At 45.1% G+C, this 15,846-nt stretch overlaps 1 protein-coding gene across 9 annotated transcripts in view; it reads left to right on the top strand.

Moving 5' to 3' along the window:
• The window catches only part of HDAC4 (histone deacetylase 4), a 352,930-nt gene that overhangs the window by 36,570 nt on the left and 300,514 nt on the right, over positions 1 to 15,846 (top strand). For all 9 annotated transcript variants that reach the window (XM_073020204.1, XM_007966865.3, XM_007966864.3 and 6 more), the window contains exon 2: positions 11,542 to 11,782. In XM_073020204.1, the coding sequence (XP_072876305.1) occupies positions 11,761 to 11,782 (22 nt within the window). In that variant the 5' untranslated portion in view covers positions 11,542 to 11,760. The remainder of the gene's footprint in view (positions 1 to 11,541; positions 11,783 to 15,846) is intronic.

The following is a 15,846-nucleotide window of genomic DNA, read 5'->3' as shown; positions in this document are numbered from 1 at the left end:
GGGAACCGGTCTGGACGTCTCCCACCGTGGAATAGTGTTGCCTGTTTTCACATTTTATGCACATGGAGCCGTACAGTAGGTGCTGCTGCGTGTGTCTGCTTTTTCTCAACATGATGTTTGTGTGATTTATCTGTATCACTGCATATAGGTGTAGTTTGTTTATTTTTACTGCTGTATGGTGTTCTGTGGTGTGATGATATCATAGCGTATTTATTCATGCAGCTCTTGGCATGTTTGGGAGGTTTCTAGTTTTTGACTATTACAGATAATGCTGCCGTGTCGTTGTAGATGTCTTTCTGTTGGGTAGATGCTAGGGGTGGCGTTGCTGGGGCATGGCACTTGTATGTTTGGCTGTAGTACCTGCCACTGAGGGGTTTCCCACAGGATATGTGCCATTCACTGTTTTGTGGCCCCGTGTGCAAGTGCCAGCCAGCCACACCCTTACCAACACATAGTATCTTTTCATTTATAGAGTTTAGTCATTTTGAAGGGTATGGAGTGTTCCATCGTGGCTTTGTTGCATTTCCCTGCGGTCACAGATGGCGGAGGACCTTGTATGTGTTGATTGACCACTTGGAATCCTGTCTTGTAAAGTACCTGTTGATGTGTTTCGCTTATTTTTCATTCAGGTTGTCTGCCTTTTTTTCCCTTGTGATTTGTAGGAATTATTTACATATTGTGAATATCCGTCCCTTGCTGGGTGTATGTGTGACAGGATCTCTTCTATTTTGTGGCTTGCCTTTTCTGTCTTCTGCATCTTTTGATAAACCGATGTTCTTAATTTATCATTTTCTTTCCTTTATGGTCAGTACCTTTTTAACATCTGTCTATCTTTGCCCACCTGAAGATATTTTTTGTTGTTGTCTTTTAGACCAGGCTTCATTGCCTACCTTTAACATTTAGGTCGGTGATCCAGCTCACACTAATTTCCAGCATGGCGGGCTGTATGGGCTGCGGTTCATTTAGCATAAAAGAGCAGTTGACACAAGCACTGCATCTTGAAAAGACCCTGTTTTCCCTATGGATTTGGGGTGGAATCTTCACTATAATCAGATGACTCTGTGTTGGTCTCATCCTGGCATGTTCGCCTTGGTTTCCTTTAATTACACAGGTTTAGAAGAAGTCTTGATATTTGGTAGTGTGTGTCCCCCAAGCTTGTTTCTCTTCCAGATTGCTATTTCAGGTTCTTTGTGCTTCCATTTAAAATGTAAAATTGTCAGTTTTCAAAAAAATTCTGCTGGGATTTTGGTTGCGATTGCATTGACTGCCGATTACTTGGCAAAACATTGACATCTGAATCTCACTGGGTTTTCCAGTCCATGCACGTGGTATATTCCTCCATGTATCGAGATCTCTAATTTCACTTACGTTTTATAGTTTTCTATGTAAAATTCTTGCATGTCTCTTGATAGATTTAGTCCTCGATATTTGCCAATGTTGTATGCTATTATACATGTTATCTTGTTTTCAAAGCTTATTTTGTATTTGCTTATTGCCACTATATAGAAATACAATAGCTTTTAATTTTGGTACATCATTAACCTTTTACTCAGCAATCCTGTAAAATTCACTTGGTTATTTTAGTAGTTATTGGTAGATGGTTTTGAGTTTTCTGTGTATACACTGTATCATCTGTGAAGAGTGACATTTTCTTTTCTAATCTTTTTGCTTTCTTTTCTTTTCTTGCCTTACTGCCCCGGCTAGGATCTCTGCCAGGGTGTTGAGCGGAAGTGATGAGAGTGGGTATCCTGGCCTCACTCCCTGTTTGGGGAAGGCTCTCTGTTGCCAGGAGATGGTCTGTATTTGCCGTTGTGGACTGGGTTCTGCAGGCTGCTCTCCTTTGTGTGCCTCTGGGTTCTCCTTTTGGTTCTCTAGCGCTTGCCGTTCCTTCACCAGCATGGCAGGCTGAGGCCATGGTGAGCACTTTGAACCACAGTCCCTGCCTGTGAAATGGGGCGGGGAGGATCTGTGGTAAGGGACCAGACTGGCCCTCCCCGCGCTGTCACGTTTCTTTGTGGTAGCTTGGTAAGATTTTTTAGAATGTTCTCTGATGGATTTATAGCTTCTAAGAGTTTTGCTCTTTGGAAGGTTTATGCCTTATTCCATGAAAGTAAGTCAACTAAAATTTCAAAATTTCCAAGCTGCAGGAGGGAGGAACCATAGGTAACCTTAGACTCCAAGTGTTTGGTGAAGGAAATACACCCACACTTAAGCATTGGTGATGCATTTGCTTTCATTTATTCTGTGTGGAGCAGAAATGAAAATAAAGAGACGTCTTTATATAAATAGATGCCCAGTGTCAGAAACTGCTCACTTGGCAGAGTGACCATGCCCGTCTTGCTAAAGGTGCTTGTAAATTAATATCACAGGCTCTGAGGCTCAATGTGGACTTTTAGTGCATCTGGTAAGTTAGGGTAAAATACAGTCATGAAAGCCATTGTGTTTGAAAGTTGTAGTATGTCTACATTCGTCTATTATTTATTAGAATGTATTTTAGTTAGGGATGTGCAGATACATACATTTCAAACGTCCTTCAGAAACAAATGGATTCTTGAGATCTTAGTAGCATGTGCTTTCCATGTGTTTTCTTAGAAAAGTGATCATCGTAGTTGTCTAATCTGGTTAGTGAAGTTATCATTAGACACATACGTCAAGATAAAAAGAACTAGATCATGCTTCAGTCTTATTAAACCATTTAATTTGTAGTACGTTTTTATGTTGTGAGTGTTGCATTGGGTTGTTCAAAGACACACCACCTAAGGGGAAGGTGACGGAACGGGCACACAGCGGAGAGGTATGACTAAGCTAGGCAGACAGCTGACTGACGGGTTTCATCCCAGATCCAATAGAAAAGACTCTGCTTTCCTCGTGGGCTCGAGATAGCACTGCTTTCTTTATGAGGGGTTTCATTTAGTTTTCAGCTGTAGAATTGTTTGTTCTTAACTCCTTAATTTTTCTCCTCTCTGCCCTGATCTTCATGAAGATGTATGTGAAGTTTTTCTTTTAACCCAGATATTCTGAGGGCCAACAGCAGTTCCCTGCATTGTATGTGCCTCTGGTTTTCTCATGGCAGCCCTCTGCAGGCTCTCAGAGGCTTGGGAGTCCTGAGGCTTAAAGTACCACCAACTTGTGAATTCCTGGAATCCTTGATACCAGATCCTTAAAACTTAACTCTAGCCCCCAGAAGGCAGAAAACGGTTTCTTTTGCCATTTGTTTTCAACTTCAGCCCCGCTGTGAGGTCGTTTCTGAGGGGAATCCAGGAAGACCTTAAAAACGTTCATCCAGTTCACAGTTTTGTTGTGTGCCTACTGTGTGCCTTGTGTCAGGGATTCAGCAGGAGGTCACATTCCAGCCAGGGACAGGCAGAGGGGCCGACAGACAATGAGAAAAGAAACAACTACTTAATGTCAACATAGAATGAAATATCAGAAAAAGGAAAGAACTTGGAAGGGCAAGAAAGTAGGGTGACAGGAGTGAGCGTCTGGGGCGGGGCGGTCAGGAGCAGCTTCTGGGAGGTGGGACATGTGGGTGTGGAGGTGGAGAGAGAGGGGCCTTTCCTGGGCTCACCTGTAGCCTCTCAGCCATCTGGAGAACTTCCATTTCCCAGACAGCATGGCCCCAGAGCCTTTTTCCTACAGCACACCAGGGATGCTGATAACTCCAACCCAGTACTTAGGTGGGGAGAAGAGAATCAGGCTCAGGGGTGACAAGGAACTGGTCCAGGGTGCAAGAGCCCTCTGGGGTAGTGCCGGGGCCAGGTGGAGCTCAGGCGTCCCCGCTCCCTGTCCAGTGCTCTTTCTCGAGGGACCAGGTGGAGCTCGGGCGTCCCCGCTCCCTGTGCAGTGCTCTTTTCCAAGCCAGGGTCCGGGGGTGCGAAGAGACGGTCCGGGGGTGCGAAGAGACGCATGTCCTCGTTTGCTCTTAGCAGAACTTGCAGCCAGGCACGGGGCAGGTGCTCATCAGATAAGCCAGCACATGGGTCACAACAGACCCAGCCAGAGCCAGAACAGCTTGGAGTCCTGCTGCAGGAAGGCGGGGCACCTAGGCAGACCCTGATGGTCCTGTCTGTGGCTACTTTTTTAGCCCAACTGAGCATCATGACTGCTGACTCAGTCTCCCCAGCTATAACACGGGAGCCGGGGTCTCCAGGTCCCCTTGCGACTCTCTGGCATCTGTCTGCCTGGTCATGTTTCCCCCTCTGGTAACAACACTTTAGCTTTCCTTCGAGGAATGACCCTTGTTCCCACTGGACTCACCTTGGTGGCGCTATCTGTCAGGGTGTCCTGGCCTCCCCAGTCAAGGGGTGTGGCTCAGTGCAGGCCATCAAGTGTGGCTGGACAGTGTTCTGAAGGGATTCTCTGTCAATTCCTGCCTCTGGGTCCCTCCACCTGTTTTGCCAGCTACCCCGTTCCCTCCCAGGAGCTTCCTCTGTTTGCCTAGACTATCCAAAGTCCATTTCTATTGCTTGCAGCCGTGAACTCCTAACAGGTGTCCCTTCGGTGCAGCATGCCTGCTCTGTAAAACCTGAGTTCTCACTTCCTTTGGCTCAAGCACTCTGTGTTCTCACCGGTGTCCAGAAGGAAGGGTTCACAGACCGTGGGCATTGATGTTCTGCCCAGCAGGTTCTGGAGCTGGCTTCTTAGCCTCCTCATGTCAGATGTACTGGTCTGCAGAGTTCCCCAGTCTTCGGCTTCCTCTCTGAATCTCAGCTCCCACTGGCTTCCTCCCAGGAGGCTGTGGGTGGGCCCTGGTGACCCGGCTCTCAGTGAGCCTTCACCAGAGGCACCAGGGAACGACCATTTCTGGCTGAAAAGGAGACTCGGAGGCTGAGTATGTGACCCAGTGGTGGGGATTGTTCTCCAAGCACTCCCCAGTGGCTAGAGCCCCTACCTGCCAGCTCTGGGAAGGGGTCCCCGCCCAAGCTGCTTCTGTCATCTCAGCCCAGCCCCACATCCTCTGTCCTGCTCAGAAGCCTGCAGTGGCTTCTGCTTCCCTCAGCGCAGAGGACACACGATTCCGAGAAGCCCTCTTGTTTATGACACAGCCGGATTGTGGACACATCATGCCGTCAACCGTATTTCTCATTAGCTTGGCTGTGCATTTAAACGTAAGGAAAAACTCACCTAGTAATAGGGTTGCACGGGTATACCCATTTTCAAAATGGTGCGGTTAACTTGGACATTTCAGTGTAGGTGGAAGGAGGCACCGATGGAGCGTGAATGCCAAGGTGTTGGCTGGCGTCGAAGCTAGGGGCTGTGGGCTGTAACACAGTTCTCTTTACTTCGTGTGTGTTTGAAGTTTTCATAATATAAAAGCTTTTTTTTTGTTTTTAAAGGGAAATTCATGTTAAAACCTGTGAAATCTTAAATTGCAAATATCAATATCAACACGTTTTTTACTTAAAATATTTATACTTTTTACATATCCAAAATATAAACAAATGACTAAAACTAACCAGTATGTGGGGGACCCAAAATGAAATACATATACTAACCAAGGAATTTAACTCTCTTGCAAATGCACTCAGCTGATAACTCTGGAAACCAGCGCCTTACCTGGATACGGTAAGGCTGAGAACGAGAATTGTCTATAAATGGTGGTCTCATGAATGTGTTTCTCATGTGTACAGGTTAGCCGTTCTGAAATGACTTTATGTGTGGACCAGAATTGAACAAATGAGAAAAGATACTGTAGCTAATAGGAACCAGGTTTCCCACTGTTAGAAAGACAGTTAATAAAAACAAGGAAAGGGGAAGACTAAAATCCACCTTGTAATGCTGGCATCTGAGGTCTCAGTATAGACTCGTGATTGTTCAAGTGTAAACTCGTACGGAAATACTGAGGTGTGAGTGAGTACCTACACGCACCGCCTGCTAAGAGGGCCCTGCGCGTTCTGTCGCCCAGCAGCAGTGAGCACATCTAGCACTAGATTGGGTCTGAACACAGTCCTCCCAAACAAGGAGCCAGGGTTCCCTGGAGAAGCCATTGATTCTGGGGCTGTGACAGGGACATCTTGTAAAATCAGAAGGTAAGCAAATGCTCCAAAAAAAAAAAAAAAAAAAAAGACTGGAGTGGAGGCTTGCCAGAAAAACATATGAGCTGGCTTGCAGGAGCTCCCAATGGCCGGCGCTTCAGCAGCAACACAAATGGGGACAGTATTGGACTAATAACACAGGATAACGTAACTGTCTGTGAGTCTATACGAACGGAAGTAGATTACTGAGTCACTGGAAAGATGGAGCAGTGAAAACTCATCCTTGCATTGGAATTCTAAGTAATAAGTGCAGAAAAAAGGAGGTGATTTGGATGTCAAACATCGTGACAGTGAGTGTCACGGGCCGGCCACCCTGATGGATCCAGGCCCACGAAGACGTGTGTTGATGTCGTGTCTGTCTCTCAAATGAGCTTTGGTAGCTTGGGTTTTTCAAGGCATTTGTTTATTTCATCTAAGTTGTCAAATTTATTGGCATAAAGTTTTTCTTAATATTCCCCATTGTCCTTTTAATATGTATGCAATCTATAGTCAATTCCCACTCTTGTTCTTTTTTTTTTTTTTTTTTTTTTTGGGGACAGAGTCTTGCTCTGTCACCCAGGCTGGGTACAGTGGCGTGATCTTGGCTCACTGCAACCTTGACCTCCTGGGTTCAAGTGATCCTCCCACCTCAGCCTCCTGAGTAGCTGGAACTGCAGGCATGCGCCACCACACCTGGCTTGTTGTTTTTATTTTTTGTAGAGACGGGGTTTCACAATGTTGCCCAGGCTGGTCTTGAACTCCTGAGCTCAAGCAAGCCACCCACCTTGGCCTCCCAAAATGCTACGATTACAGGTGTGAGCCACCACACCTGGCCCCCTCTCTCATTCTCAATGTTGTTAATCTTTGTCTTTTCTCTTTATCAGCTCGGCTAGAGGTTTATCAATTTTATAGTCTCAAAGAATCAGCTTTTAGTTTCATTGATTTTTCTCTTTTCTGTTACATTGATTTCTTCTGTTATTTTTTTCTTCTTCTTATTTTGAGTTTAATTTGTTCTTTTTCTAATTTTTTAAAGTGAAATCTAAGGTCATTGAATCGAAGCCTTCTTTTCTAACACAGGCATTTGGTGCTTACATGTCCTCCTCAGCACTGCAGATTTTTATATGTTGTATTTTCATTTTTATTAATTTCAAAATGCTTTCTAATTTCTTTTAAATTTTTTCTTTGACCTGTGATGTGTTAGTTTGCAAATACTTAGGATTTTCAGATATCTTTGTTATTGATTTCTAGTTTAATTTCAGTTTTGTCAGAGAACATACTTTATATGACTTGACTTGTGTCCTTTTAAATTTGAGACTGGTTTTATGGCCCAGAAGATGTTCTGTCTTGGTAAATGTTCTGTGCATGTTTTCAAAATAAGAATGTGAATCACATGTATTCAGCTGTTGTTTATGGAGTGTTCCATGAATGTCATTTTGGTCAAGTTGGGTGGTAGTGGTCGAGTCTTCTCTGTTCTTACTTATTTTCTGTCTACTTGTTCTAACAGTTACTAAGGGCAGGGTGTGAAAATTCGTAGTTATAATTGTAGATTTGTCCATTTCTTCTTAGGCTTTTATTATTTTATATTTTATTATTATTTTATTTTTATACCTTGTGATGTTGGGATCTGAGGTCTCAGTATAGACTCATGATTGTTGAAATGTAAACGCGTATGGAAATATCGAGGTGTGAGTGAATACCTGCGCACACTGTTTGCGTCAAGTATGAAGCTCTGCTAGCAGGTGCATGAATGTTTAGGACTGTGTGTCCACTTGGCGAACCAACCCCGCTATCACTATGAAGTGGTCTTCTGTATTGCTGGTAATGTTCTTTCTTTAAAATTTACTTCAATATAAATATAACCATTACCGCTTCCTTTTGATTAGTTATATGATATACATTTGTCCATCTTTTAATCTGTTTGTGTATTTGAAACATAACTTGAGATAGATTCCTTGTGAGCAGCACATAGTTGGGTGTATTGTGTTTGGGGAAGAGTGATTGTACCTTGTAAAACACATAGCCTCCTCTCTCCAAGTGCTTTTTAGTCCTCCTCACAAGATTCCTCTTTATACTCTGGGAAAGTGGGATTTTGCTTTTTTATCCAGTCTGACAACCCCTGCCCTTTAAATGGGGTGTTCAGACAGTTTGATATGCTCACTGATATAGTTGGGTTTAGCTGTCCCTGATTCTGTAACTTAGATGCTTTAATTCTTCCTTTTATTGTTCCATCAAACTGTTTTCACCTTTTTAAAAGGTAAATTTCTAAGTTTACTGGATGTTTATTAGGACTATTAGATAGATAGATAGGTAGATAGATAGATTTTTAAACTGTGTCATGTTTTTCTTGAGTTATTAATTTTTGTAATACCTTGGTGATGAAATAGCATAGTTTTGAATAGTCTACTGCAACTTTTCTGTTTTTTTAGATAAGCCCTTGTGTTTTTCGTATACAGTTTTGCAAGAGCATGAGGTTCTTCCAGAACGTTTCTATTATAGTGGAAACGCCTGTGTTCTGTTGAATCCGCAGTTGGGAGAAGAATCCGTCTCTAGCTGTCAGTGCGATGTTAGGTGAAACCTTGCTAGACACTGGACATTTGGCTGGGAACTGTGCATGTCAGCTTGCCAGAACAGTAGCTTTGAGGAGCATAATTGACCAGTGTTAAAGTGAACACAGAACAGAGTAGGAGTGAGCACACATAGGCTCTTGGCAATCCTCAGGTCTGGACTAGAGCTTATTCTTATTTGAGGATAAATAAACAGAAATAAACCTCACCTTTAGACCTGTCAAAAAAAAAAAAAAAAAAGGTATCCCAGAATGTGTGGGAGAGGGAAATATTCTGAAGTGCAGAAGAATATGCCTCTGAAAATGAAATTAAATCAGGAAAAAATATTTTCAAAAGACTTTGGCTAAAAGAAGACCTGGCTTAACAGAGAGGCAGAAGGTGATGCATGAGGAGGGACTAGGCTGAGTGAGAAGATGATGGGATGAGTTCAAAGGGAAGTGGTTGAGAACAAAGAGTTCATGGCTTAGTTAAAATCTGTATTTGAAACCATAAGTAGTAAAATGGATATTGTGGAAAATAGCAGCAGTGAAGTGAAGGACATACTTGAGAGGCTGCCTGGGAATGCAGAATAAACAACAGATGTGTCACCGGTGAAAGAGGCCAGATCTGATGGGGAGACTTCAGCCAAATAGCATAGGAACTCTGAAGAAGCCAGAACAAGTTTAACAGAAATAATAATCAATGATGTAATTGAAGAGCATTTTCCTGAGCAGAAAGAAGACCTATATTTGTTGAAAGAGTCATGTTTTGAACAAAATAAAAGACTCTTACTTATGTATCTTCTGACAACATTTTTGAATTTTAAGATTCAAGAAAAAAATGCTAGTAGATTCTAGGTGGAAGGAAATGGCAACAATCACAACATCAAGACTCGGCCCCCAAAGTTTTACCTGGAAAGAAGCTGTGGTTGAGCTGGACTTAAACTTCTCTACAATGTTGAGGGGGGAATGACATCCAAAGATTTCGAGGGGGACATATTTCTGATATAAGATTTTTATACCCAGCCAAGGTGTTTTTTGTGTGAAGGATACTGTTATCTGAGATTTGTGAGGATTTGCAAAATATGCCATCTACATTCCCTTAAAGAAAATGTCTCTTTCTGACCAAGAGATGAATAAACATTCTGACCCTGAAGACAAATAAGTCATTGTTGTTCCTAAGGAGATAACCAGATACAGAACAACAGTCATGAAGATATTAATCAGAGTTGTAGATACAATGAACATAAAATTGGAAAGCATCTAGATAGCCAGCCTTGGGAGCTGGGGTGATTCTTTATATGATGAATTGGTTAGAGTTCTTTGGTTATAAGCAATTAGTTGGCAAAAAAAAAAAATGTTCTAGACTAATTAAGAAAAGGAATTTGTCACTTTTTTAAAGAAAGATGAACACAGAAGCACTTGAGCTGGGATCAGCCAGGGACTCTCGGTGGTGGGAGTTCTGAGACTTGTCTCTTTTGGGTTCATCTAGTGACTGATCTATTGAAGGGGTAGGCCTTGGAAAGGGAGCTGGACGAGCTCAGCTGGTACCACATGCCACTCTTTGGCCTGACACTTCCTTGGGAGCATCAGGCTCATCCGAAGCTCCTGAAGTGGGACGGGGCAGCTGTCTATCACACATGGGATAGGAAACAGCCCTTCAGAGTGAAGCTTACCAGGTATTGTTAATGCCATTGGAAAACGCCTGGCTTTAATATCAGCCCAGAGAACATGGCAGACAACCGTATCACTAGAGGTTCGTATGGGCAAAAGGCAAAGAAAAACAACGGCAAGGAAGCACGTCAGAATGTTACCGAGGGCTTGTCTCTGTGTGATGGCATCATGAATGGCTTTTTAAATACTTGCCTGTGATGAGCATGTATTGTTTTTATAATCAGAAAATGAAAAAGAAAACGGTCATTACGAAGACAGAAGCATGAGGGAACTATTTTAGGTTATCATGTTACGTGAGGAAAGCGGACTTTAGAATTAAATTCTGTGATTACACAGACATTGTGAATATGAATGTCTATGGATCGAGGCTGATGCAAGCGTGCAGTAATGACATTCTGTGGTGGGAATGTGCTGAAAGTGAGTTTTCTTTTAAAACATTTTATTTCATATTTATTTCATAAGCTAATATAACTTAGAATAAATTTATATTAGTTGGAAGATACTCTGCTTCCTCTCAAAAGCCTAATGTTGGGGAAACTTCTGGAATGAGTAAGGAAGCTGTCTCTAGATCAGAGATTTTGAACCAGGGGATGATATTGTCCCCAAGAGGACCTTTGGCACTCCCTGGGGACATTTTTGGTTGTCATGACTTGGAAGATGCTACTGGCATCTGGTGTGTGGAGGCCCAGGATCCTGCTAAATGTTTTATAACGTGTATGGCAGCCCTAAACCCCAACAACTAAATACGCAAACCAAAATCCCAGTGGTGCCGAGGCTGAGAAACCCGACTCTCCGGAGACGTTTTTACACGTCTGTGATTTACTAACAAAAATCCCAACTGCTCGTATTTGTAGAAATGATTCCATATGAACTGTTCTATCAGTCCTTGGTCAGAACAAGGATAAAGAAGGAAGCTGGTGGGGCACGGTGGCTCATGCCTGTAATCCCAGCACTTTGGGAGGCCGAGGTGGGTGGATCACTTGAGGTCAGGAGTTCAAGACCAGCCTGGCCAACATGGTGAAACCCCGTTTCCACTAAAAATACAAAAATTAGCTATGCCTGGTGGCATGCACCTGTGATCGCAGCTACTCGGGAGGCTGGGGCAGGAGAATTGCTTGAACCCAGTGTTGTGGGGGTGGTGGAGGTTGCAGTGAGCCCAGATCGTGCCACTGCACTGCCGCCTGGGCGACAGAGCAAGACTGTCTCAAAAAAAAAAAAAAAAAGGAAGTCATCTTTTCCCTAGTTGGATGTTATTTTCCAAATCGGAACTTCCATGTTGTAACTCCAGTCTCTTTTCTCCGAACCTTGCAGGTTCATCTGCAGAAGCCAGCAGACGCCTCTGCTCTCCCTGTGGGTTACCTGGCTCATGAGACCTTGCCGGCGAGGCTCTGCGCTTGAACGTCTGTGACCCAGCCCTGACTGTCCCGGTACTTGTATGTGTTGGTGGGAGTTCGGAGCTCGCTGGAGCTGTCGTTTCTGTGGAAATTTTGAGCCATTTCGAATCACTTAAAGGAGTGGACGTTGCCAGCAATGAGCTCCCAAAGCCATCCAGGTAAGGCCTGGTCCTTTCTTCTCTGGGCACACAGCGGGGCTTTCTTTTCCCAAAGTAGACTTTCTTGTGGCTGCAGCTTGCTTTCTGAATTCGAGACTTTTGTTTTTCTTGATAGTGGTCACTGTTGGTTTTTGACAGCACACAGTGCAGAATGGATGGTTTGTTCTTCCTCTTGGTGAAAGAAGAATGATAAAACCTGGGAGGATCTGGAGTCAAGTCTGCGGCCCTGGTTTGCAGGCTGACTTGAGTGGCACACAGGTTTCGTCGCTGGCAGGAGAGAAGTGCTTTTTGACGAGGGTGATGTTTAAAGGTTAGGTTGTGATGTGGAGAGCTGGTTTCTTGCCCAGTGTCTTTGTTGTTTTATGAGGGGTTGTGTGAGGGGTGGGAGTGCTCCTCCGACCGCGCGTCTGGGCTGCCTGGGAAGAAGCTCACGTTCCCATTCAGGTGGTGGCCATGGTTGCTCCTGGTGTTTGAGTGCCTCTGTGAGAGGCTGCGCTCAGCATTTTACATATAATTCTATATGCATTTAGTACAGCCCCAGATCATCTCAGGCCTGGAGGGAAGAAGTAACTTACCTGAGGTCACAGAGCTGGCAGGTGGGGGACCCACAGGATTGGGAGGCAAGCCTGTCCTGCTCTGAGCTTCAGAAGCATGTCATGGGCTCATGTATTTACGACTTCACACCGTCCATCCTCGGAAAGTCACCGAAGCACGTCATGGGCCCATCCTTTTACGACTTCACACTCTCCGTCCTCGGAAAGTCACCGAAGCATGTCATGGGCTTATCCATTTATGACTTCACACTGTCTGTCCTCGGAAAGTCACCGAAGCATGTCATGGGCTCATCCATTTATGACTTCACACTGTCCGTCCTCGGAAAGTCACCGAAGCATGTCATGGGCTCATCCATTTACGACTTCACACTCTCCGTCCTTGGAAAGTCACCGAGCGTGCGCCATAACGAAACCTTGCGGCCCACCACCGACCTGCCTGAGTGTGGGGCTCCTACACAGCCACTCCTTTGCTGCCCAGCCTCCTGCCACTTCCAGCGCACCGTGGCCTTCAAGGGCACTTAGCCATCGACTTCTGTCTTGCGTCCACCTGAGAGAGAAGACGGTGGCCACTGGACAGATGCTTGGACAGGCACCTGAGGCTCTGTTAGCTTTGGCTGTGGGTCCAGCTCCTTAGAGCAGAGGCAGAGGCTCAGGGTCTGGGTCACTCTCTTTGAGATTGCCTGGAACGCTTACACACGTCTTTCCCTGAGTGGAATCGGCTTTGTCTGAAAATTCCAGAGGGCAGGATTCTGGGTTTTTTTAGACATGGAAGTTTTATTGAGTTACATTGTTTGTGTATTGACTGATGTAAAGAAATGGTTTATGATGATTCCAAGACAAAATTAAGCGCTGTGGATCAAGGCGTCTAAACAGACGTTGAGTGGAGCTGGCTCTCCCCCTCCTGCACTGGGCGGCTGTTGGGTGAGAGCGTGTCTTTTTTCTGTGTCTAAACATAGTGTTGTGTGTGTGAGCATTTTCATAGAGTATAATTCTATATGCAAGGCCCTGTGTTTTACATTCTGTCCATTTTAATGTGTTATAAGCATCTTTTGGTATCAGTATGTGTGTAACTGTAACTTGCTCTTTTTGATCCCTTGCGAATGGATATTTATGTGGTTGTAGCAGTGTTTATACCAATCCCAAATTGGCATCAAACAATTATTATACATATATTTTGTAAACTTCTAAGTATCACTACTAGACAAGTTCCAGGAAGTGGAAGCTGGGTCAGCGGGCCCATGCACTTAAAAACAGCATTAGGTTTACTGTCGGATTGCTCCAGAAGCCTCGTTCCAGCTGATCTTCCTAATTCCAGTGTAAGAGGATGCATGTTTTTCATTTGTGCTGTACCAGCACCAGGCAGGTTCAGTCTCTTTCATTTTTGTCCGTGTGCTAGGGGAAAATTATTGTTTGAGTTTTCTTGATTATTTTAATGGGGGTGCATATTTTTGTATGGCTTGGTGTACACATAATCATAACTTGTACATGCTCTGCAGGCATTTGAAGAGAAAGTATGCTTTTATGATTTTGTTTTAGCCTAAAGACATCTATATGTATATATCAATGTTGTATTTAAAGTTCTTGGCTGGGCGCGGTGGCCCACACCTGTAATCCCAGCACTTTGGGAGGTCAAGGTGGGCGGATCACGAGGTCAAGAGATCGAGACCATCCTGGCTAACATGGTGAAACCCCGTCTCTACTAAAAATACAAAAATTAGCTGGGTATGGTGGTGTGTGCCTGTAGTCCCAGCTACCCAGGAGGCTGAGGCGGGAGAATTGCTTGAACCCAGGAGGCAGAGGTTGCAGCGAGCCAAGATGGCGCCACTGTACTCCAGCCTGGAGACAGAGCGAGACTCCGTCTCAAAAAAAAAAAAAAATTCTCTCATTTATATATATTTTACTTATATGTAGGAGAATATGTATGCTTTATATGTTATTTTGTTTCTATATTAACTCGTTATTTAAATCAGTATAGCTTTACTTATTTTTTTCTGTCCGATTTCTTGGAAAAGTGTGTTTTTCTACTGTGATTATAGTTTTGTAATGTTCTTTTTACATTAATAACCTTTTTTTTGCTTTATATAGTTCAATGTTTTCTTCAATGCTTAAAAATTAATGACTGTTCTTTTGGTATATCAGCTCTCTTATCAAAATACAATATATTTCTCTTGGTTTAATGTTTCTTTGACCAAGAGCTTACAGTGTTTCATGAGGTATTTCTACCCTTGGTTTCTTTTGGCTAACAAATATTTCTCCATCCACTTGTCTCTAACCTTTTCAGGCTGTGTTCTTTGAGGCTCAGCTCTGGAAACCGCAGGGTGCTGGGTTTGGCCTTTTCTGTGGGAATTTCAGTCGCTGCAGTTCAGTTTGATCACCGGCCTGCCCGGGCCTGTCCTGCCCCTGTGAGTTGGGTTGTGTGCGCCTCGTTGCCACCCACGACCTCTCCATTCTCTGTCTCAGTGGGTCAGAGGCTGAAGACAGGCCGCGCTGGCGAGGGCAGTGCCCCTCCGCCCAGCCCATTCTCTGCTCTCCGTCTGTGGGGAGGGTGCAGCTGGGGTGGTTTGCCTGGGGCCTGAAGTCCGCTGGCTGCCTCCTCTGCCCTGTCCACTATCATCTTTCCCTGACGTGTCTGCCCTTCCTCCCAGAGGACCCTGGGCGGCAGGACCCCCTGTGCCAAAACACGCGCGTGCCACCACACGCACACACCGGCTGGTGGCCCAGCGGCCTGTGTCCACGTCTCGGGCTGGGGATGGGGCTTGCCCGGATCTGTGTCCCCCCTACCATGCGAGGCCCACTTGCTGATGTGGCTTCCCCGGCAGCTCCATCCCCAGAGAACTCTAGTTTCGGGAAGTTCCTCTGCGTTTCTTGTCAGCTGATGCACCTGTTCGTCCACTGCCAGGCATTGCTGGAAGTGCTTTCCAATCTTGTCTTTCATCATTTTAGTGGGTTTTGGGAAGAAGAGAAATCATTAATACTGAAGGATTCAGTCTGCCGTCTTGAGCGGGAAATTTCTAGGTGTGTCAGAGCACAGCCACGGAACCACTGTTCCTTTTCCTTGAGTCAAGGAGCCGGGTCCTGGGCTGCCTTGCCATCACCGGGCAACGCGGTGCTCGGGGCCTGCCTGGCCGTACCTCCCCTCCCTCTATGCGTCTCTTGTGCCGTCCTCTGCTGGCTGGCCCTGTCCTTTGCCCTGCCTACCCGGCTCACTCTTGCCTGCCTGGCTCACCCTTGCCCACCCACCTGGCGTGGGGCTCTGCTCCTGTGTGGCCTGGTGTGGGTGACCATGCTGCCCCTCACTCCCTGGGCAGGCCGGGCTGGGGGAGTCCAGCTGCCCGTGGGCCCCCTCTCACATTTGGAGTGTGACTTGGCTTTGCCCTGAGGATGAAGTGCCCTTCTAGTGCGGTGTGCATGGCTTTCCTCTCCCTGTGTTCTGTGAAAGTCGTCTGCTGCTGGGTGAGTTTTGTGTTATGGTTTTATTGCTGTTCCCGCTGAACTTTGCCAGAGCCAGGC

This window comes from Chlorocebus sabaeus, chromosome 10 (genome assembly GCF_047675955.1).
Source record: "Chlorocebus sabaeus isolate Y175 chromosome 10, mChlSab1.0.hap1, whole genome shotgun sequence".
NCBI classification, from domain to species: Eukaryota; Metazoa; Chordata; class Mammalia; order Primates; family Cercopithecidae; genus Chlorocebus; species Chlorocebus sabaeus.
The sequence above is the reverse complement of the archived record's forward strand: the minus strand, read 5'-3'. Positions and strand labels throughout refer to the sequence as shown.